The sequence below is a fragment of the Octopus sinensis genome, linkage group LG16 (genome assembly GCF_006345805.1).
Source record: "Octopus sinensis linkage group LG16, ASM634580v1, whole genome shotgun sequence".
In the NCBI taxonomy this organism is placed as follows: Eukaryota; Metazoa; Mollusca; class Cephalopoda; order Octopoda; family Octopodidae; genus Octopus; species Octopus sinensis.
In genome coordinates this window covers 28,342,764-28,367,729 of record NC_043012.1, presented here as the reverse complement: position 1 = coordinate 28,367,729, position 24,966 = coordinate 28,342,764, and the positions used below count along the sequence as shown (strand labels likewise).

Here is a 24,966-nt window from a genome sequence, read left to right as displayed (position 1 = left end):
AGTGGTGCAAGTATTAAAAACAAAAAATACAAAATAAATGATTAACCCTTCAGCATTTCATCTGGCCATATCCAACCAAAATATTCTTCCTGTTCAAACTGACCAGATCCAGTTTTGCTCACCAAACCTACAAGATTATGCCTGATTAATTCAAAACATTACTTTTGACAGAATAATCTGAATGCTAAAGGGTTAAAGGTAGGTTGAAATAGAAATATATTAAAGCAGATGAACTGTAATTAAAAATCTAAACCTATTTAAAGACAGCAGGAAAATTAGAAGCATTATTGAAGGAAGTTGATGTGAGGTCAGCTCTTATCCAGCAAAATGATTGCATACAGATTGTCAGCTGAATGGTTATGTACCAAACACGAATTTGTTTTCCTAGTTATGATGTTTTCACCTAGCTGAGGAATGTACCTGCACTCAAGTGATGAATCTGGGAACGGTGTAATAATGTAAACAGGTGACACACATAACTCTCCAGATTGTTTCTATAGACTCAGATTCTGGTAGTGTCCATTGTGTGGGTGGGTAAGACAGTCCCTGTTAGAAAATGACATCTGGTGTTTCTTTGCACTTCTGATAGGTGGAGTGCATCCCAGTACAATGTTGAACTAGTGAAACTTACAGTAATTTCTGTATGTATTATTTTGTATTTTTTTCCTGTTTTGGGAGGGCTGATGGGGTAAGGAAGTTTTTTTTTTTTCCTTTTTTTTTGTTTTTGAGACAATTGTTGTAATGATCTGAGGTTTTGTGCATGTATTTGAAGATAATGGTATAGGATCGATGACAGTTGAATTTTACCGTAGTAACTAATCTTGCCTATTTATAGGCTATCTTTCATTTTTAGTATTTTTGCTTTGTTGTGTAGGTGGTTTTTGTTGTGGTCTCTAGTGTATAACCTATTATGAAGTATTCTGCTGGTCAGAAAATTTATCTCCTGTCAACATCTACTCTGAGCAGTGAGGCTGAGAAAGCTAGAGAAAATATCTCAATTGCTGCAATGGTGTCAACAATGATGATGAAAACGAAGGTGAACTGGTGTGGATGCCTTCTGTCTAACACATCTTTCTGCAACTCACTATCTTGACTGAACTGCAATCATGGGTCAAACATAGACCATAATTGGATGTTTGATATCTATAATGTTGCTAGGCACTCATAGTATTGTATAAGCTGGACAAAGCCAATCGCAGGAAAACAACTCAGTGTTTCTATAGAAGTTGGTTGAAGGTGACTTTGGGTATTTATGAGAATAGTTTGAGTGCTCTTTTCTGGAGTGGAGACTATAGATAACTTCCAAACGTCCTTAACATGGTAGTGCTACAGGAGATTTTACTTGTTTGAGAAAAGCTCTTCAGGCATGAAAGTGTCAACAACCAAATCTCTCTATGCATACAGGGGATGAAACCATCCTTCAAGCAATCATTCTGTGTCTGTGCATTAGTAAGCTGTGGACTTGTGTTGGTCAGATATTGTCTCATATAAGACAAATCTGGCTATTAGCTGAGTGTGTAGTGATAAATCAATACATCCCACTTCTTTGGCAAACAAAGGAGGTAGTTCTTTCTCTGCTTAGTAGCTCTGGTGAAAAAGGCTGTGTGGTGGACCAGGAACGTTCCTCTTTGGCCAAGCCTTCATCAATTTCTTCAAGTATCATTTGAAGAGGAAGGATAGAGTAGAGAAGGTGATGCTGCTTTCTAGTTTGCTTATCAAAAGGTATATGTGAGTGGCAAGATTGGTGAGGTTGAATGAACCTACTTTAAGTATGTTTTTCTAAGTAAGAGGAAGGGAGTGCTTCTGATTCTTGAAGACAGCATGGTAATCCAGGACTTTTTACATAGGCTTTTTCCCAAAATTACCCAAGGTAGACAGCTCTACTATTGGGAATTCTATATATTTATTGAATTTTTCTGAATTCCATTTTGTTACATCCTTATTGTTGTTTCCCTTCTGATCAGCATGAACCCCACCCTTTTGTATGTTGTATGTCATCTTTTGATGTTTTCTTTAATGTCTAGGGGCCTTGTAGCCAATAAAAGAAATCATTATTTTTATTGTTACTGGCAGAATCATGAGAGCATTGAACAAAGTTCCATGCAGTGTTTCTTCAGGCCCTTTGCATCCTGAATTCAAATTCCATCAATGTGAATTTTCTCATCCTCAATCAAGTACTGAGGCTGATGATATTGACTACCCCCAAACCTAAAATAATTGCAGGCCATGTGTCTAAATCAGAAACCATTATTACAGCAGTAATATGGCAGAATTTTTGGGTATCAGAAAAGAATACTTTGCATCATAAAGAACTGGAATAACTCCAGTTCTTTATGTTTTATGTTCAAAACCCACTGAGATCAACTTTACCATTCTTCCCTGGGTTCAATAAATCAAAGTACCAGCCAAGTACTGGGTTGATATACTACACCCTTTCCCTCAAAATAGCCAGCTTTTTGCCTAAATCAGAAATAAATTATTATTTCATTACACAGTATGGATGTAAAATGCTAGTTTATTTCTGGAGCACTTACATGCCTGTTTTTATGTCCAACCATTCCAGGTGGAATGATAGTTTTTAAGGGTTGACCCTAATGTTCAAAACGATAACTGGTACAACACCCACTTTAGATGCTGGGCTTCCCCACATTCTTGATCTTTTTAATTTTAAGTTATATTTTGAGATCTTTTCAACTTCCTTGTCTGCGCTGTTTTTGATTTTGTTGTATTGCATCATCTTTTATGACTGTTATGAATTATAATATCCTATCATTAGTTCCTTTCTACAATAGTAAATAATAGATAAAAGTATAGCTATCTTATTTTGTACTGAGTACGAAGATGCAGCCTAGTGTCAAATGACATTAATAGATGGATACTGTCTTTACTTAATATAAAGCAACACATTGTAATTGTTGGACAACCATGATTAACAGATTAGGCAGCAAGCAGAAATAAAATTTGAATAAAAGCCTTCTGTGAACTGGTTTATGACAATGACCGATTCCTGTTCTTCTATGTCATCTATAGTATCTGCTCTATAGTGTCCAGTTGTTCTGTAAATCTGGATGTCAAAATCCCATTGAATTTTTAATTTACCATGTTCTTCTGGAACATTGGTATATGATTTTACCTCTCGTCAGAAGTGTTGTATCCACATTTTTTACACAGTGGGCAGTGTAAATTGAGACAAAACTTACAACAACATCACTTATATCCTCTCTGAGCTGACATCAATGGTATCAATAATTCCCCGTCTCTCACAATTTCTGGTCTAGTGTTTAAATTAGAAATCCTTATTTAACAGGGGGTGGGGATTGGCAGAATCATTAAAACATCAAATAGAATACCTTACAATATGTCTTCTAGTTCTTTACATTCTGAGTTCAAATCCTAACAAGCACTACTTTCCCATTCATCTCACCAGGTCAGTGAAACAAAGTTTCTGTCCAGTCATCATCATCATCATCAAGATCCCTTAACTAAATGGACTTGGCAGGGTAGTGTTCTTGAACCTCCTGTTGTTGATCTGGGTATGAAAGGTTGCTAAATGAAGAAAATGAATGGGAGAAAGAGAGTCTGCCAAATATCGTCCCAACAGAGAGAGACCATCTGTTCAAATTGACAGTTCTTTGGTAGATAAAGCAACTAAGAGTATGAAGACAGGGAAAGCCCCTAGTCCATCAGAAATCACTGCTGAGATGCTTAAAATATCAGGCAGTGTTGGCTATAGTCTAGTCACCTGGAAAGTTAACCAGATGATACACGAAGGAGTCATACCCAATGACTGGTGTAGCAGCACCATAGTCAATTGCTACAAAGGTAAAGGTGATGCATTAGGTAGACATAATTACAGAGGTATCTAATTGTTAGATCAGGTTAGGGAAGTCACAGAGAGGGTCATAGCCCAACTAATTAGCAAGAGAGTTAGTTTAGATGAGATGCAGTTTGGATTTGTGCCAGGGAGAAGCACTACTGATGCTATATCTCTGGTAAGTCTTAGTAAGTAGGAAGGCAGACAAATCACAAGTCCCTTCAGGTAGATGGCCCTGCTCGATCTGTAGAAAAGGTGTAGGTAGGAACTCCATAAAATGTACCCAGTGTAAGCTATGGACACATAAGAGGTGCAGCAATATCAAAGGAAGATTAACTGGGAAGATAGTTTTTGTGTGACAGATGCGCAGGGGCCCTGAGAGAAAAGTTGGATATAAGAAGCATCAGATGTGGTGTGAAAGAGAGACGACTGCACTGGTATGGTCATGTGTTGCGTATGGATGAGGACAGCTGTGTGAAAATGTGTCACACCCTAGCAGTAGAGGGAAGCTGTGGGAAAGGTAGGCCCAGGAAGACCTGGGATGAGGTGGTAAAGCACCACCTTCAAACATTGGGCCTCACAAAGGCAATGACAAATAACCAAGAACTTTAGAGATATGCTGTACTTTGAGAAGACCAGCAAGCCAAGTGAGATCATAGCCATGGCCGATGTCAGTGTCTCATAACTGACCCAGATGTAGTGGATACACACACACACATGTTTGAGTGTACTTTTGTGTTTGTCGCTCCCACTCTGCTTGACAGCCAGTGTTGATTTGTTTATGTAGCTGTAACTTAACAGTTAGGCAAAAAGAGACCAACAGAATAAGTACCAGACTTTATAAAATCATAAGTTCTGGGAGCAATGTGTTTGGCTAAAATCCTTCAAGGCAGTACCCCAACATGGCCGCAGTCCAATGACTGAAACAAGTGAAGGATAATGATTGAATTATCTGCAACAACCTCCACCTTTCATGAGACCAGCACCACCATCTTACAGCAATATCCTCTACTTTCCATGACAACACATTGGCCATGCTGTAAAGTGGTTGTTGATAGAAAGAGCATCCAGCTGTGAAAAATCAAGCCAAAATATGTCAAATAAAACAGCAAAGAGTGTGGGGGGGGGTTCTGTTGCTGTATGTGTATTTCAGATTGTAAAAGACCATAATATATGACGAGACATTATGAGATCTTTCTAACACAATATAATATGGAAAACTAAGCAAGGTATTGGCTCATAAATTCAAATTTTACGACTGATGTTTCATTGTAACTTACTCTCTATCCATATAGCCATAAATACATGTTGTTCACTTCTTCAAGTTTTAAAATGTTAACCATGTCAGACCATTTAATTAATATTCAATCTCATAATTTTCATTGCAGCCATTGATTTATCATTATTTTGTAAAAGTAAATTTATAGATATTTTTACTTAAAAAGACAAAATTTTATCAAACCTTCTTTTGATAATCTGGTTTAAAAGACCTTAATTGTTTGGTTTTATAAATAGGAAGCTGATATAAAGAAAGCTGCAAAAGAAGGTAACAAGCAAGTGAGTATTTTATTAAATTACTCTTTTACATTTGGTATTTAGGTCCATCACATTTTATTATACCTCTTATCGCACTTCACTTCGTGCCCTTTTACTCCTTGCAAATCTTATATTACACACACCTCATATTTCATTACACTTCTTACCCTTTACTACAACCCTTATCACACTTTCTTCATTAACGGCATCCCTTGTTGTCATGAATTTGATTATATTCAATTTATGTCTGTATTTCAAGGAGGCTACATAAGCCTCTTTTTGAACTAAAAGAATGCCAACAACAAGGAACTTGGTCTGAATTGGAATTCATCTAGGTTCAAAAGTCCTTGTCAGTCTGCTCCCTTCCATTGACGTCTCTTTCTGTTAGCCACTTCTATATGGTTTCTTTTAATAAAGCCACATCCAACATGGAATTTTCCCCTTTAGACAAGATGAACAGTCCATGAGGAAGCATCAGTATTAAAGATTTTGAATGTTTGCATTCACAGTCTATTCAACAATCTTTGAACAATGCAAAATTAATACAGTTTGAAATTTCAGTGGTTACAGTGGTATTTACATTGTGGATCCTCCTGGATATGAGAACTGATGATGAACTTGTTTAACAGAGTTGCTATGAATTTAAATTTAAAAGGGGTTTGTTTCTTCATGGTTGTGTGTTTGAGAAGTTCACTTTGCAATCACATAGTTCATGTTCAGTCCCACTGCACAGCACCTCAGGCAGGGGGTCTTTACTAACAGCTTCAGGGTAACCAAAGCATTGCTTGTGGATTTGGTAAACAGAAACTGGAAGAAGCCCGTCATATACATATGTGTGTCTGTTTTCTGTGTGCTTATTTACATTTTGAACTTTTCTAAAAATTGTCAAATTACAAGCTGTGACATTGTTGTCATTTCCTTTGTCAACAAACCATTAACTGGCCTTGAACTTTTGACCTCATGTAGAAGTTTTAAAACCCTAACTGGTAAGGTTAGCCACAAAAGGGCATCTGACTGTAAAATAATGCTTCAGTTGTATATTCATCAAACTAACATGGAAAATAGACATAAAACAAATTAAGAATTCACAAATATATCTGAAGTAGCATGTTGCTTTCTAACAGTGTTAGGAAAGTTAAGAAGTATAGACATTTGGTTCATTCCATTCTTTTGAATCTCTGAAAGTTGAAAATATTCTCAACATAAATATGATGAATTTGTGGCATTGATTGTAACATAGCTGCAAAGTAGGAATTAAGGAAAGTACTAGCAAGAACATTATCCTTGGAAAAGTTGATGTTCTTGCTAGTTCTTGCTGATACAGTTGGAATGAATGTGTTTTAGCAAAAATGGAATGAATGGTAAAATGTTTTACCTGCAGTATATCTGTCATAATTTCATGAAGAGCCTTAATAATGTTTTAGCAAGTCAGGCATCCAAATCAAAGTCATGTGGTATTAAATTGAGAGACTTAATAAGATAATAGAAAATCATGTATAGAGAGTATTGTGTTAAACACTTTTCTTAGAATTACCAAAGGAAAATATCATATCAACCATTTTATGATTCAATCTAAACTCATTAGCTTTCTGGAAAATTTTATTCTGCAATGTGGATCAGTCCAAGATTTTCAAGAATTTTTCCATCAGTGAAGAGAAGAGAGACATCCCATAGCACTTTTCACATCTGCAGTTACTTTACTTTCTTCTGCAGCTTTGTTGTTTCACATTTTGGGGGTTACAGTATGTTAGGTGAGGCATTTGATAAACGTTTTACTAAATTTTCAATATAACATTTTTTTACTTGCATGCATTCATACATACTATTAAGTTAGTGGCCAATCAAAACTTATTCTAAATTAGAAAGAGAACATACATACATACATGCAAGCATGCATACATACATACATACACACACACACACACACACACACACACCACACACACACACACACACACACACACATACACACACATTGAAGAGAGGCAGGAGATGAGGGTCGATACAGACCCATCCCCAAGGAGCATTAGTAAAATCTATTTGTCATAACTTAAAAATGTAAAAAAGGCATCAGAGAGGTGATGCTTACCCTTTACACAGATAAATGTATCCACAATTTATAGTGTGGCTTACAATGTGTTGCCTACCCATGCTTTTTAATTGAACTGATTTTTTTTTTTTTTAAGTATCATCATTATAGGTATTTATACTCTGGTGATAAGAAATCAACTCGTAAATGAACAAAACCCTTGAATCCATTATTGTATACACACACACACACAGTCACATATCTATGTATGTATTTATGTATGTACAGAGGTTGGACAAAATAATGTAAACACCTTCAAATTTCAAACAAATTTATTTTAATATGGGGTAGGACCACCTTTGGCAGTAATTACAGCTTGAATTCTATGAGGTATGGACTCGTACAAACTTTGAATTATTTCCAAACGAATTTTTGTCCATTCTTCATCTAAAACAGTCTCCAGTTCTTGTAGTGATGATGGTGGAGAATATCGACCCCCTACTTGTTTTTCTAAAATACAACATAAATGTTTCATGATATTGAGATCTGGGGACTGTGGTGGCCAGATAAGATGTTCAACTTCACTAGAGTGTTCCTTGTGTCATTCAGTAACAACTTTAGCTGTGTGAATTGGTACATTATCATCCTGAAAGATTGTGTTTCCCTCCAGGAACAGTTCTGCAACCATAGGATGAATTTGATCAGATAAAATGCTTAAATAGTCTTGACTATTAATTCTGCCATGAAGGGAAACCATTGGGCCGACGGATTTCCAGATCATCACGGATCCTCCTCCATGTTTAACAGTTGGAAGAAGGCAGTTTGGGTCAAATGCTTCTTTTAGCTGTCTCCCACACATATACTTGGCCAGTGGTCAGAAATAAGGCAAAGGATGACTCGTCTGAGAAAATAACATTCTTCCACTGCTCTAGGACCAATTCTGTAGGTTTTTACTCCACTCTAAATGCTTTGCAACGTTTGCTTTTGAAAGTAGTGGTTTTCTGATAGCAGACCTCCTGTGAAATCTGGCTTTGTGCAGCTCCCGGCAAACAGTTTTTGTGGAAACTGGGTTCTTGAGGTGGTCATTAAGCTCTGCAGTAATTTTGGGAGCTGTACTTTTGTGATCCTTTCTAATAATTCGCATAAGAGTCCAACAGTCCCTATCTGTAAGTTTTGGTTTTCTTCCAGAGTTTTGTTTCGACGAGGAGGTTTTTTTCCCCTCTTTCTCAAAGGCTGTCATTACTTTCAAGACAGTACTTTTTGATGCACCAAACATTTCATCTGATTTTGTTATGCTAGCGCACCTGCCATATGAGCACCAACAATTTGACCTCTTTGAAAGTCTGATAGACCTGGCATTTTAATGAATTACCTTTTTCTGATGGTATCTGAAAAGAAACAGCAATTTTAGCAAAACATATTAAGCAACACTAATAATAAATCAAAAAACAAAAATAAACAAGCTTTTGACGATTTATAGATATTTCAAAATTATGATGCTGGGTGTTTCCATTATTTTGTCCAACCCCTGTATATACCCACAATAGGTACACTATGATCTACACACATGCAGACAAGGGTTGATTCCTAAGAAAATGAAAGTGAACAAAATGAAATACTAATAGAAAATACTGCATAGAATTTGAGAAGTGTCTCACCATTATAGGTATTTATACTCCGGTGGCATTAAGAAATCAACTCATTAATAAATGAAAACCTTGAATCCATCACTGTACACACACATACACACGCAGTTGCATATCTATGTATGTATTTATAAATGTTTGAAGATAATCAAACCAAATTTTCATCATTTTAAGCCATTCACTTATTGAGTATTTCTGCCAAATTTGGTGAAAATCCATTCAGCCATTTTCCAGTAATTATTATTGGAGTAAGAGGATGCATACCAGCCAGTCTGGAGCAAAGTGTGACTGAACTTGGGATCTTGTGGAGAGAATGCACTTCAAATGATCATGACATCTGGTACTATAAAAATCTGTAAGACCTAAAGGATGATTGTTAAAACAAGTGGCCAATCAAAATTTATTCTGAATTAAAACGAGAAAGAGAAAAACAAATATATATATGCATCCATCTATCCATACATACATACATCTATAATAATAGATGGCAAGTTTGCGTGTTTGTGAATTTGCTACTTTAACTCCTCCAAGACTATCCAACAGACCTTGATGAAACTTGACACTTGTGGGGAGGGGCTTATGCCCATGCAGTCACTTATGCACTTGGAATTTTTTAAAAATCAATTTTTAATCAACATCGATTTTTCAAAAATACATTAACAAAATATTAGCTATAACTAAAGACATTGTAGCAAGCTAGATAATATTTCTCTTAAACCTCTTTCAATGAATATATATCTTCTGTGAAAGACAGATGCCAAAACTAGAAATGTCTTCCCAGATAACAACATTTACTGTTTTATTGAGAACAATTTTTAACCCTTTAGCATTCAAATTACTCCATCAAATGTAAGGTTTATTTATCCTCGTTTTTTTTAATTAATTGTCGCCTTACTGGCACATGTGCCGGTGGCATGTGTAAAAAGATTCGAGCGAGGTCATTGCCAGTACCGCCTGACTGGCCCCCGTGCCAGTGGCATGTAAAAAGCACCCACTACACTCTCAGAGTGGTTGGCATTAGGAAGGGCATCAGGCTGTAGAAACTCTGCCAGATCAAGATTGGAGCCTGGTGCAGCCATCTGGTTCGCCAGCCCTCAGTCAAAATCGTCCAACCCATGATAGCATGGAAAGTGGACGTTAAACGATGATGATGTAAAATTTGGGCATTTTGTGCACTAGCCATCATGACATCAATTTGGTGAAATCTACCCCAAAGCGTAAAATTTCACCATTTTACGCACATTCACAAAAATGACAACAACACAGGTTTACTACCAGACTCTGCTCATATTTTCATCAAATTGGTCCGACCCATTATTATAGATTTAAATTTTTTGAAAAATACTGAAATTTGACAAAAATGTTTCATGGCTATCAACAGATTAAGCTTGTACTTACATACATACAAACAAAAATGGAGAGCTTGAGGCAGGGAGAGGGTGCAACTGGACATGAAGTTATGTTACAGGCAGACAGATTTCTCAAAAATTATAATAAGGATTACACTTACGTGTTTATTGCATGAAACTGAAATAGAATTTGACCAGAAGAACTTCAGGGCTTTAGAATATTTCTATTGCTGAAAAACATTTTCAGTACCCATTTATTTCAAAGCAGTACATTTTCTAAAATTTTTCTAAACACCCTCTTTCAGGCTGCAGGTATTCTTGCAAAGCAGTTGATAGCGCTACGTAAACAAAAGAACAAAAATATTACAGTTGGTTCAAGAGTCCAAGCTATTGGAAGTCAACAGAAAGTAAGTCAGAATAAATTTTTTTGCTGTATATATAATATAGATTACTATTCCATTGAATCCACATTATAGATTCATTTGCAAATACTCAGGTGAAAATTAATTTGATTATATTCAGTTATTTTTAATGATTTTGAAGTGAATATGGAATTAGTGGGTCAGCTTCGCATCATTTCATATATGAAAGTTGTGAGTTGGCATATCCTCCAAGCTGTCATTCAGCAATGCATCACATGGCTAGAGTATCAGTCTTTACTTTTCCTTCCATTTTTCCTTTCTTTCTTTCTTTCAGGACAAACAGAATTTAGTACATGCATTCAACACGTATAGTGAGAAAGCTCTAAGCAAGATCAAGACAATTGCAGGGCTACAACTTAAGGAAAGGAATTATAACAATCTGAGGCACGCTGATGATACGGCTTTGTTTGCAGAGAAGCTTCAGGGATTGATTGATATTGTGACTGAGGAGAGTGTAAAGTTTGGATTGATGATTAACTGCCAGAGGTCTGTACCAAGAAAGCACAGGTACTTGCATGTCGCTTGATGGTGAATGGAAATGGGATGGAGCCAGAAGGACAGTTTCATATATCTAGGAAGTTGGATTGCATCAGATGGAAGGTCAGATAAGGACATCAGGTGCAGAATTGGATTAGCAAAGAAGACTTATGGATATGAGGAGCATTTTTATGTGGAAAGAGAATTGGAATGGAAGTCAAGAAAAGACTATCAAAGTGCTACATCTGGTCGGTGCTAACGTATGGATGTAAGTCTTGGACAATAAGCAAAGTCATGGAGAAGAGACTCAAAGCTGCAGAGTGAAAACGACCTGGGTGATGTTGCAAGAGACAGAAATAAATGGAGGAGGAACAAGCCATGATTCGTCAAAGGCATGAATATGCCATAACACGAGAGAGAGAGAGAGAGAGAGCACATATGTGTGTGTATATATATATATATATATATATTAATCCCCCATTGGATCTTCTGTTAGAATAAACTATACTGTGGCAGATATCATGAGAGAAACTCTCAATTTGGCCTTTTGTGCAAAATGCACTCTTGTTTATATTGCTTGCAGGGGTATAAATGCCAAGCACATCCATTGCTGAGACCATCAGGTTACATGATTTTGACCGTTGGTCTTGTCAATGATAGATGATTGAACACTAGTGATAGCAGCGACTCCTCTCTCTCTGCCAGTGATCAATGGAAAGACAGTGCCAGAATAGGTGCTGGTGTTGCTGTGAACCCCCCCCCCTGTTCATTGGGCACATGAGAATTATCCAATGACAGAATACAACAACAATTAGTATATTCACTTTCAAGTGCCTGGCAGAAGCACCACTGATGCCATATTCATGGTTCGACAACTGCAGGAGAAATACCTAGCCAAAGATAAACCCCTATACTTAGCTTTTGTGGACTTGGAGAAAGCCTTTGATAGGGTCCCATGATCCCTTATCTGGTGGGCGATGCAGAAACTGGAGATTGACAAATGGTTAATAAGGGCTGTACAAGCTCTCTACAGAGAGGCTAGTAGTAAGGTTAGAATTGGCAATGAGTACAGTGAAGAATTCAGGGTAGAAGTTGGTGTCCACCAAGGCTCAGCCCTCAGCCCCCTTCTATTCATCATAGTCCTCCAGGCAATAATGGAGGAATTTAAGACGGGTTGTCCCTTGGAGCTCCTCTATGCCGATGACCTAGCCCTTGTAGCAGAATCGCTACCGGAACTAGAGAAGAAATTTCGTGTGTGGAAGCTAGGTTTAGAATCAAAAGGCCTTAGAGTCAATGTAGCAAAGACCAAAGTTCTAGTAAGTAGGAAGGCAAACTCACCACACACCCCTTCAGGTAGGTGGCCCTGCTCGATCTGTAGAAAAGGTGTAGGTAGAAACTCCATAAGATGTAACCAGTGTAAGATATGGACACGAGAGGTGCAGCAATATCAAAGGAAAATTAACCAAGAAGATAGCTTTCATGTGCGGCAGATGCACAGGGGCAATTGACACCATTGATACTCAGAAAACAGATTCCATTACACTCATTGGGGAGGAACTAGAAGTAGTTGATAGTTTCTGCTACCTAGGTGACCAAGTTAGTAGCAGGGGTGGATGCTCAGAGAGCGTTACCACTAGAATAAGAATAGCTTGGGCAAAGTTTAGGAAGCTTCTTCCCCTATTGGCGACAAAGGGTCTCTCACTCAGAGTGAAAGGTAGGTTGTGCAATGCATGTGTGCGAACTGCCATGCTTCATGGCAGTGAAACGTGGGTTGTGACTGCGGAGGATTGAAAGAAATGAAGCTAGCATGATCCGCTGGATGTGTAATGTCAGTGTCCATGCACGACAGAGTGTAAGCGTCCTGAGAGAAATGTTGGGTATAAGAAGCATTGGATGCAGCGTGCAGGAGAGATGTCTGCACTGGTATGGTCATGTACTATGGATGGATGAGGAGAGATGTGTGAAGAAGTGCCACTCCCAAGCTGTTGAAGGAATCCGGGGTAGAAGTAGACCCAGGAAGACATGGGACGAGGTGGTCAAGCATGACCTTCGTACTTTGAGCCTCACAGAGGCTATGACAAAAGACTGAGACCTCTGGAGATATGCTGTGACTTCGAAGACCTGACAAATGAAGTGAGTTCATGGCTCGCAGGACAGCCTGCTGTGCCAACCTTGGATCATAGAGTGACTCGCTGTTCTTGAGGAGACCTGTTGAGTCAAGTTCGTCAACATCAAAAATTGGAATGGTAATTGTAGTTAAGACACCAGTGCTCGTGACACGTAAAAGCATCGTTCAAGCGTAGCAGTTACTAGCGTCGCCTGACTGGTGTCCGTGTCGGTGACATGTAAAAGCACCAACCAATCGTGGCCGTTTGCCAGCCTGCACTGGCTCCTGTGCCGGTGGCACGTAAAAAACACCCACTACACTTACGGAGTGGTTGGTGTTAGGAAGGGTATCCAGCTGTAGAAACACTGCCAAATCAGACTGGAACCTGGTGCAGCCTCCATGGCTTCCCAGACCCCAGTTGAACCGTCCAACCCATACTAGCATGGAAAACGGACGATGATGATATAAGGGGCAAAAATATTCAGAAGAGAATATTTATATAGATATTGATATTGTTATTATTATTGAAGGCAATGCAAAAAAGCTGATAATAACAGCAATATTAATATAGGTGGTTGCAGGCTTAAATCAGCATTATATAGCCATGGAATTAAAGTTACATTAATCATAAGGACACAAAGTGTCTACCTGCTAGAAATGGGAGTTAAAACCCTCATTTAGACCAAAAAAAAAAACTTGCACTGAATTTCAGAATAATATTCCTTCTTCAGATTCCTAACAGCTTAGCGACTCCATCTAAGAATATCTGAAGAAGGAATATTATTCCGAAATATCATATCAGACTATGGATGACTAAATTACAACAGGTGTTAATAACCCATTGTCTGTATTATAGTGCATTGTTGTACCATTCAAAACTCTTTATTCTTTACAAACAATGTACAATGCTTCAAGCAAACTACAATACTCTCCTATTTCTACCTTTTACTTTATATGCGGTGACCTCATCTTCCTCAAGATGGGACATAATTGAGAAGAGTGTAAAACACTAAGGTAAAGTGCAAGAAGCTGAGTAAATGAATTTATTTCTTCCATCATTTCCAGATGATGCATTCCAGTGTCAAAATGGCTGATGCTATGGGTACTACAACAAAGGTAAGCACCAGTTTTATTCTAATTTTATTCATTCTATATGTCTTTTTGTTATTTTTATACTTGATAGGCAGATTATAGTTGTTCAGTTCGGGGCCATTACTAATTAGAAAGACTTGTGATGCTATGTGTTTATCCTGTCTTTTTTCAGACACTGCATCTTCAGTTACATTATCCTTCTCTCCATCTTTCTAAGAAAGTTATTGTTACTGGAAGCTTTTAACATAAAAAAAAGTTATGGGTTAATCACTGTTAATTTCTCTGCTCAATAATGGTAAAGAATAATGCCTCACAAAAAATATGATAGCTTCAGCAACTATTTACAACATACATTTTCTAATAACTATTTACATCAGTAAAAATTCCAACTATTTTCCCACATTTACCATTTGTAAGCATCATACTAAACTCATTAAAAGTGACATTAATTATATGCTAGTAAATTGTCTGTCAATTTGAAAAGCCTAAATGTTGCACAAGAAAATGTTTAAAACTGCTAATTTGGAAATGGGTTATACCCCGAGTGTCTGCTCCCATTCCCTCTCTTTAACTTATTCCTACACAGCCTTAGCTAAATACACTATTTCATATGTTTTAACGTGTGTCATTTTACAGGCATAACTAAGCAAAAAGTCACTGCTAGCAAATCTTTGATCTCCCTTCTTACTGAGCATCAAAGAACACGAGATGCAACTAAATGCATCCACATAGATGCACTCAGAACCCTTGCAGAAGCGTTAAACTTAACTAACATGATACAATAATAAAAAATAATAAATAGATGGATTATTACCACACTACCTTTCCATAATTTGGATGTGTAAAGAGCACAGTTCGTTGCCAAAGCAGCTCCAAATTGTAGCAACCAGACATACCTACAGAATCCCAGAACACTACTACATATTCTAAAAATACCATTTCTCTGTCTCCCTCTGTCTCTCTCTCTCTGTCTCTCTCTCTCTCTCTCTCTCTCTCTCTCTCTCTCTCTCTCTCTCTCTCCAGATGAGCAGAGAAACCATATATTCATCGAGGTGGCAGCAACAATAACCTCATTAGTTATCAAACACTGTTCTGGGATGCACACAACCATAAATAGGCAATGAAGGACAAGAGCTGTCTTATTTTGATTGAGTCTACTTTGGCTGGTTCTGCTGTGGTTGCAACCAGAACCTACACTTATACAACCAAACATCATACTCAACAATAGAAACATACATATCACATGCACAGAAAATGAAGATACTAGAAATTACCTATAACTTTTTTATAGACAGTGAGATAGCCTCTAAATGGTTTCTTGTTTAACTGCTTTCTTGAGCAGGTGGCTTTCTCAAAAAATTACACTACAGTCTGTGTGAAGTTGTAATATATTAGATAACATTGAAATACTGTACCTCACGGAGACAGGATGCTATGACTGGAATGCCATTGATTATTGATCTGTTGAATCACAACTGACTTGAGGTTAAACAACATTCATGTTATACAAAAGCAGACTGAGATACAAAGGAAACGTACCATCTCCAGACTACTTGAGTCGAGTGTGGTTAGTTCTATATAGTTGTTACATTTTTTAAAGTTGCAAGAAATGACTATTATAAAATGAATATACTGCAATCAAGTTTGGATTTCAACTTGTTTAAATGCCACATATTTATAGGCACAGGAGTGGCTGTGGTAAGTAGCTTGCTTACCAACCACATGGTTCTGGGTTCAGGTGTTTGCACGTCTCTGTTTGTCTCCCCAACATCACTTGACAACCGATGTTGGTGTGTTTACGTCCCTGTAACTTAGCGGTTTGACAAAGGAGACTGATAGAATAAGTACTAGGCTTACAAAGAATAAATCTTGGGGTCAATTTGCTCGACTAATGGTGGTGTTCCAGCATGGCCACAGTCAAATGACTGAAACAAATAAAAGAATTTGTTAAGTCATTCTGAATGCCAGTTAAACAATTATTTGGTCAGCTGCTTCTGCTTTGTTAGTCTTTTTGAGCAAAGATAATTGAGCTACTCAACAATAATTTTCACCAAACATTACATCTGCCTTCTCAATTTCTCCACAGACCATGACTCAGATGAACAAAGTTATGGATCCAAAGAAGACAATGAAAATGATGCAAGATTTTCAGCGAGAGTCCACAAAGATGGAAATGTCTGAAGAAATGAGTAAGAACAGTTTCCTCCTACTCCTGGTCGAAGCAGTAGTAATAGTAGTAGTAATACATAGAAATTTATGGAGTGGCTGAATTGGTACAGTGCCAGACGAAATCTTTAATTATGTTCATCTACATTTTGATTTTAAATTATGTTGAGATTACTTTGTTTTTCATTCTTCTGAGATTAATATATGCAATTAAGTTCTGGGATTTATTTAATGATATATATTGATAATATTTAGCTTTGCCATTCTGTATCCTGAGTTCAAGTTAGCCAGGACTGATAAATATAAATACAAAACATTTACTGAAATCGATTTATTGGGCTTCCCTGTTCCCTTCAAATTCAATGTCTTATGCCAATGTAAGCAATCATTATGATACAAAGAAGCATGAGAAAGGAACCGAAAGCTCTAATAGTAATCATGTTTTGTACTTTTAGGAAAGAATTATACATTTAAAACCGTATCTATGCAATTAGAAAATGTTGACGATGAAACTGGAAATTGGAGTTTTTGATAGGAACGTTATACTGAAAAGGACAGGGGAGGCAACCCTAGGTGAAATAATCATCAGAGATGCTTTGCTCTATGCTGTAATTGCAGGAGCTACTCAAAGGTTTTACAAACTCTTCTAAATCCATTCTAATGCTGGAAACCCTTCTGTATCATCAGCAGGTATTACAGGATCACTAGCCAGTACACTTAATGCAATGTGAAATGTATTAAGTGGGTGCTTGTATACACGATAAAGTAAGCAAAGAAATTTTAATGATTTAAAATTATACTCTTAATCATGAGAACAAATCCTTACCTAAACTGATTAATTCTCGTCAATTAAAATCAAACTTACACTCCACTGCATTTCATATGCAATTCAACTTAATTAAAAGATCAGGATTTAGTTGACGAGGCCCTTGTCAAGGGCTGGCAAGTGGCCTCATTCCCAATGGAAGCCGGTTGCTGCAGCTTTCCATCTAGATTAGTGTGCAGAAGATAGGCCTGGAACCAAGGCAACAGAAGAAAGCCATCAAGGAAATAGGCACAGCAATTGAAACTAGCTCAAGATGGCTATAATTCAGCATGTCACGTTTTGGTTGGTTTTTATGCCCTATTACAAAAGCTCTACGCTGAAGTTTTGTCTCGTATTTCTCTGTCCTATCTTTATAAATTGTTCTATAACCTTAAACTATAACATATTTTACTTGTAATTGTGCACTGATCACATATTAAAGTAATGAAAAGGCAAATATGACTTTTTACTAACAGTAACCATGATATACCCCTATTACTAACATAATCACTGCATTTAACTTGACTGTGTTTATTTTTGATGTTGAAACATTGAAACTAATGAAGCCAATCAATTCATAACTTGTCTCCTTCCAGCTGAAGCTTTAACAAGTTACACTAGTTTCTTGTCACTAATGGATGTGGAGAGCTTCATCTCTCCATATTAATTTTAAGATGTTAATTTGTTTTTTCTTTTTTAATTCTGTTATATTCTCAGTTCTTGTTGTATTCATATCTATCAACTGTTTTGTCTTCTTCAGTCAATGACACTCTTGATGACATCTTCACAGAATCAGGAGATGAAGAAGGTGAAGATGCTATTGTTAACCAAGTTCTGGATGAGATTGGAATTGAAATTTCTGGAAAAGTAAATACATTTATTGCATTTTTTTTTATCTGTATTTCTAAGGTAAATGGAAATATGGGTAAATGGGTCCATGCCATGTATTAACATATAAACTGTCTTGCCAGTGTGATGAGCTACTTTTAAATCAAATTCAACACACTTTGTGGTGGATCTAAGGTCTTTGAGTATAAATATTACATTTTTATGTTTATTTTGGTCATTATATTTGCTGATAAAAATCCTTTCTGAAAGAGGCTTATTTGGTTCAGCTAGTGAGATCAAATAACCAGGTGTTAGACTAGATTGTTCACCCTCAAGAATATGTATCAGACAATGTTGTTTCCCCTTGTGTCTGTTATTCTATGTTATTGTTGTTATGATAATGAAGAATTTGATCAACTCCAAAAAGGATATACAGTTTGGTCAGAGTGAATCCTGTATTTATTGATGACAGTGCATCTTTCATTCATACAAACAGCAAAACGAAGGCGCTCCTCTCAGATACCCAGAATATTGCTTCACATTTTAGTTACAATTTTAACGATGCTAATATAACCAAAATATTTGTTATTGTTGATACTTTGGTCAGTCACAGGACAACTGGAATCAGTTATTGCATTTAAATATCTTAAATTACTGTGTTTTGGCTAAATTTAAGCATTTTTAATGTTTCCTTTTCTTAGGATCAACTTGATGTTGGAAAACATAAATATTAAAGATGTAGTTGAGAAAAAGTTAGCTGACATGGAGGGCTGGAAGCCATCTGAATCTTGAAAAGAGTTATATCATGATGATTCATGCTAGGTATCAAAATGTTGACATCTTGACTACTGCTCAATGTTCTGTTAACACTGTAAAACCTGTAAGATATGGCGTGGACTGCTGCAACGGACACTATGAAGCTGTGGTCAGCAATCATTCTGACTGCATCTGCACACCAGAATTCTTGCAACAACTGCAGAACAATTTGATGAAAGATCTGAGCAAGGAAGTCTGGGCTTTAATGAGAGAGAGATGGGTATTGGGCTTATCACCATGAAGCTGGCTCTGAATGACGAACTTTGCTGCCACTCATACAAGAGTTGCAAGGGACAAATTCTGACAGCCAGGGGGCTGTTGGGCTGGAGGTGATCTGGTTTTTGTCAGATGAAAAGAACTTTTGCGAGGACCAGTTGCACAACATCCAGAACAACATGTGACTTACCTATAATCCATATGATATCTCACAGATCAGGAAAATGAAGTTCCCCAGACTCTGTGATAGTGTTTGGATCTTGGGATGTATGTCCAGTGAGGGTGATATCATGCTACCCCACATCTTTGAACAAGACCTGAAGCTCAATTCAGATGGCTCTGCAAAGCTGTTGGAAATTGGAGAGAGTTGCTGTAGGGAGGAGGCCATATGTGTGGCAGCAAGATTCTCGTTCCTTGCATACCTTTGGAAAGAGTCAAAAGTGGTTGTCAGAAGTTCTACAACTTCAACTCCAGTTTCTGGCTTCCTAATTCCCCCGATTGTTATCCCATGGATTATTGTGGGCTGCGGTTGACAAAGACACCAACTGCTTTGCCTGAAACACCCAAGCTGTACTGATAGCCAAGATCAAGATGTGAGGGATACATGCTCCAGGTCTTGAGCTGACTTGAGTTTGGGGTGGAAGCTGTAGATGAGTATGTTAAGTAAACTGTTATCTTTCAGCCATAGTCTAGTTGATTTTTTAAAGTACTTTTACTTTTGGTTGAGATACTAACCTTGCCAGTTCCTATCAAGCTGTCCAGCCTATGCTAGCATGGAAAACAGACATTATATGTTATTGTTGTGTTGATGATAATGATATTGTGGGGGGTTTTTCCCTTTTATGAAAACTGTCAAATTTGGCACAAACACCCTGTAATTTATATCAAAGAAATCAAAATTGTTTCATTATTAGATATCAAACATCCTCAGCCTTTAATCACTGTAAATTGGTGTTTCTAAATAACAGAACATTTCTTTAAATATTCAAATTCATGTTTGTTGATTACCCATGTTGTTATAAGTACCAGTTGCATAGTGGGGTCAATGTGATTGACTTAACCCCCTTCTCTGAAATTTCTGGCCTTGTGCCAAAATTTGAAAGTGTTATATAGTGCTGAATCATGGCTGTTACTTTAAAGTGCTTTGGATATGTTGGAAGTATTTCAGATGGAATATCTTTGCTGGGTTAATGTTGTCTGGAGAATAATCACATTCAACCAATTCTTACCAGTCAAACACTTTTTGAATGAATGCAACCACAATGGTTGGACTGCTATGTGACCAGAACTGATCATTCAAGATTGTCTTAAAAACTGTTCATGTTACCTTTGCCATAAGAATGACAAGAACAAAGAAGTCTGCTGAAACAAAATTGTCTGGAAATTATCTCCTTAAATCTGGGAAAGCTAAAACTGAACATCTGACTAAAGCTAACAGGCTTAAAAGGAAGTTATCCATGGCCAACTGTCACTTATGAAGGGAAAGCAGATCAGAGTGGAACATTCTAAAAGCACTTCCAGTCTAAAGAATTTGTGCCAATTTTATTTTTTCTTTATATTTTGATGTGAATGTGTGATGTAGATTTAATGATCTGAAAAATTTAATACATAGTTGTATGTCTTTGTTGATGTCAGAACACAGATGTAAACAAACTTTACAATAGTGAACTGTCACACATATTGTACTATGTATTATTTTTTCATTTTTGGTGAGTCTGTTGGCCAGATAGCCTAATGTGCTGTTTATCTCAACTTAATCATTCAACTATAATTTAAAAGTGTAGTTTATTAGGCCTAGCAATGTGTGTTCAAAGCAGTATCTGTAACAGAATGCCTGTATTAAGAAGCTGATTCACTTCCATTTTGCACAAGAACTGAAGCAATTTCACTTAAAATTTAATCTGCTGAAAAACTTAATCACAATTACCTCCAGCTGAATGTCACTGGTTATTTAATTTCCTAATAACTTAGTCTCTGTCAGAGAGAACTGGATGTATTTATAGTGCCACTATTTCAATAACCAGAATCAGGGCTCTCTTTACCCTTTATCAGTTTGAATTTGTAATGGCTGTCTTTATCAATAAGCAGCCTATTTAATATAATGATAAGAAATCCAAGTTTATCCTCTGTAATAGAAATGAAATTAGTAATGGATTTCTACCTTTTGGAAACTTTCAATGTTGGTAACATTGTTCTCTTTTCATAGTCTAAAAAATTCAAACCCTTGAAGCATGGTCCATATCAACAAAAATCGAAGTACTGGTTAGTAACAAGAAGCAGAAAATCCCAGTGCCATCTGGAAAAATTTGTACATTCAAACAAATACTCTGCTGTATTTATATATAACAGAGTTACTGCCTCTAATGCCAATGTATAGTTTACATTTTGCATCATATGAGAATGATGAAATGGCTAAAAACCTTTGAAGGCTCCATGCTAGAATCAGATGAATGAAATCAATGAAAATAAGAATGAGATATTAAAAAGTCTTGCATGTAGTAAGATCATTAGCATAGTCATGGTCAGAAATATGCGGACTGTTAACTTCATGACTTCTGGTTGATGGTGCGGTTCTTGTGTGAGGAAGTAGTCCATTACAATCATAGAGTAGTCAGAATGTTTTCTTTGGTCTAATACCACCTTTTAGAAATTTAGTGCTTTTATTACAAGGATTCCAATCAGAAGCTGTTATTCCCTCTCTACCTATGTTTTATATGTTTTACTTGTGGAGCTTGGGTTTTAGATGTTCAGGATAAGTTCCAATCACACCAAGAGTAGAGCCTGTAAATGATTTGTGCCTTACTACTCTGCTTTTTCAATAATTAAAAAAAAAAAAAGGTACCAGCACAATTGTCTTCTGCCTATCCCTTGAATGCATTGTCAATTTCTCAGTTGATACACTCTGCATTTCATGTGAGTAAACACACACACAATGAATCATACTTGACTTATTCTCTCTAGTCTCCCCATTTAATGCATCACTGTCATGCAAAATCACATTCTTGGTGTTAGGAAGAGCATCTTGGCATTGGAAAGGGCATCCAGCCATAGAAACCATGCCAAATCAGATTGGAGTCAGGTGCAGCTCCTAGGCTTACCAGCCCTGGTCAAATTATTCAACTATTCGAACTAGACAATAAGACGTTAGATGATGATGGTGATGATGACATCGTCATTGTTGTCTCTTCCTCCTCTTTGGCAACATGTTTCCTTATGAGAATATTTCAAGACAGACACATCTCTTGATGACTTTCTCAAACTAATTGAAGCTCTATAAATTTTCAGTTAAATTCAACAAATCTTTTGATTTGTTTTCAGTGAATTCCTTTATAATGTTGACATGAGCTGTGGGCAATACCTTTTTGTAGACCATTAAAATACATGTACTTCTTTGTAAGACAAATCTCCCTTTAACCTTTATATTCTTCCTCTTATTCTTTTCCAAAATATGGAATTTATACTTTCCTCACCCATAGATACCTCCAGCTACTCCAACTGAAAGTTTTGCTTTCTGCCTTCCCTAGTATTGTTGTACCTTTACTGCTATTCAAATTCATGTCAACTGAGCAAACTCTCTTCTATCAGAAATCACTGTCTCCTACTTCTGTCCCCAATTCACACACAGATCTTGCTGAATTTTTTTCCATTTTGAAATGCCTGGTATCTTTTTCCCTCCAAACCCAGTCTCTATTAAAACACCATCTGCACTGCTTAGATCCCTTGATCACTGCTTTTGCTTTACTTTCAGGTAGTTCAAATGAAACACATATCAATCACCATCCATACTATTCCCACAGCTCATAGCAAAAAATTTGTTTCACTCTCTTAGATATGTTCATCGAAATTTCATATATGACAAATCTAGAATTGTTCTACTATTGTATAAGCAAAATCTACCCTGCTGTGATTTCTGGATGAAGCACCAGTGATACCTGAAGGCTGTTTACAGATCAAAAGACAAACTGTCATTTGTCTTCCATAGCTTGCCATTTTAATTTCAAAAGAATCTCTTCCAACATTGCACAATTCTCCTGCTAGTTACTGTCTAGATGTGCCTAGAAGTAGTATTTTCATTTACATCTTCATTGCCTGTATAAAATTAATTCCTCTATGAGATTTTTCAATTTAGCTCATTGTCATCACTATTGAATGCTTACTGCTCTGTTTTCCCATCTCCAAGAAATACTTCACCCTTTTCTAGTTATACTGCTTGTTATGTAATTTCTCATATTGACACTCATATAATTTTCTTTTTATTGTTACCAATATCATATCATTTCCGACATATTTCAATCATATCCTGAAACCACCTCATGTTTACAATGTTATTACTTTCTATGTTCTGTGTTTCTCTTTCAGGTATCTTCATGCAACATTAATATATCACTGAGTTGCACACTACTTAAAAATGATATCTTACAGTTTACAGAACTTTCTGGCACAATTCAGTATTTTATCTTTTAGTTACATTTATGTATCTTTTATATAACTTCTCCATTTCCTCATAAGTACTTGCTAGTAGTTGTGTAGAAGGTCCCTTTTTAGCTGTCATATCCCCCCGCCTTGGTTAAGTTTCTTCATACTAACCTCATAATGTAAAAAAGTAGATTTCTCACTAAGAATCTCTTTTCTTGATCAAGAAAGTCAATCCATCACGGTACCAAATGATTAGTAGACAAGCATTTAGTTATTTAGGTATTTACACCTATGAGGTAGCTCTCACAAGGGCCCCATAATACTAGTTTTTCTGTTTTATCTTGCTTGTAGTTTACATGTTCTGCTGACAGAATAATAATAATAATAATAATGAAATTATTGTATACAGTATAATGTTTTTAAACTTTTGTTTTTTTATAGATGGGTGAAGCTCCATTGCCAGGTAAAAGTTCATTAGGTCAAGCATCAAAATCAAAAGTTACCGATGATGAAATTGAACAGCAGCTGGCTGCACTGAAGAACTTGTGAGCTTTGAACAAAAGCAGAATACCCTTTTAATGCTGATTCTAGTTCACTAAAATCTTTCTTTATATTCTTTGTACATACTATTATAATACTTTATAATTATTTTAATATGTAATTATCTAATGATTTTTTTTTTTACTGAAATTGAATAAATAAAACAAGGCATTGAATTGATGAAAGAAATTTGAAAGATGTATTTATATGGGAAATGATAGTCGTTTTCATAAGGTTTCTTTTCAAATGGCATTAAAATATTTGCAAGTTTACTTTTATTGATTCAAATGTTAATAAGTAGCACGAAGTGAAATAATAACTGTACTTAGTCTATATTTCCCATTGTTTTCAGTGGTGTTTAGAGCAGTGAGTCATTCACTTGATCACTCCCCTTTAAGCTGGGGATTCATTTTGACTATAGAAAAGGACACACTCCAAGACTACAGACCTAACAACAAACTTGGTGTAAATAAAACTATGTCTATGCAATATGTTTTTGGATAGAAAATGTTTTATATATGTCCACAAACACACTGCTTATAAACATACTAATATTAAAGTTAAAGGTAAATTTCTCCATTTCCTCATAAGAACTTGCTAGTAGTTGTGTAGAAGGCCCCTTTTTAGCTGTCATATCCTCCTCTTGGTTAAGTTTCTTCATACTAATTAAATCTAAGAGAGAATTTTGTTTTCTCTACGGTAACTGC

The 24,966-nt window shown here is 36.5% G+C and overlaps 1 protein-coding gene across 1 annotated transcript in view; it reads left to right on the top strand.

The window, feature by feature from the left end:
* The window catches only part of LOC115220394 (charged multivesicular body protein 2b), a 32,595-nt gene extending 8,156 nt beyond the window's left edge, over window positions 1–24,439 (top strand). Inside the window, exons 3-8 of the mRNA XM_029790515.2 lie at window positions 5,330–5,371; window positions 10,680–10,781; window positions 14,446–14,496; window positions 16,559–16,661; window positions 18,204–18,310; window positions 24,161–24,439. Coding sequence (XP_029646375.1) covers window positions 5,330–5,371; window positions 10,680–10,781; window positions 14,446–14,496; window positions 16,559–16,661; window positions 18,204–18,310; window positions 24,161–24,268 — 513 coding nt within the window. The 3' untranslated portion in view covers window positions 24,269–24,439. The remainder of the gene's footprint in view (window positions 1–5,329; window positions 5,372–10,679; window positions 10,782–14,445; window positions 14,497–16,558; window positions 16,662–18,203; window positions 18,311–24,160) is intronic.
* Window positions 24,440–24,966: the final 527 nt, after the last annotated feature.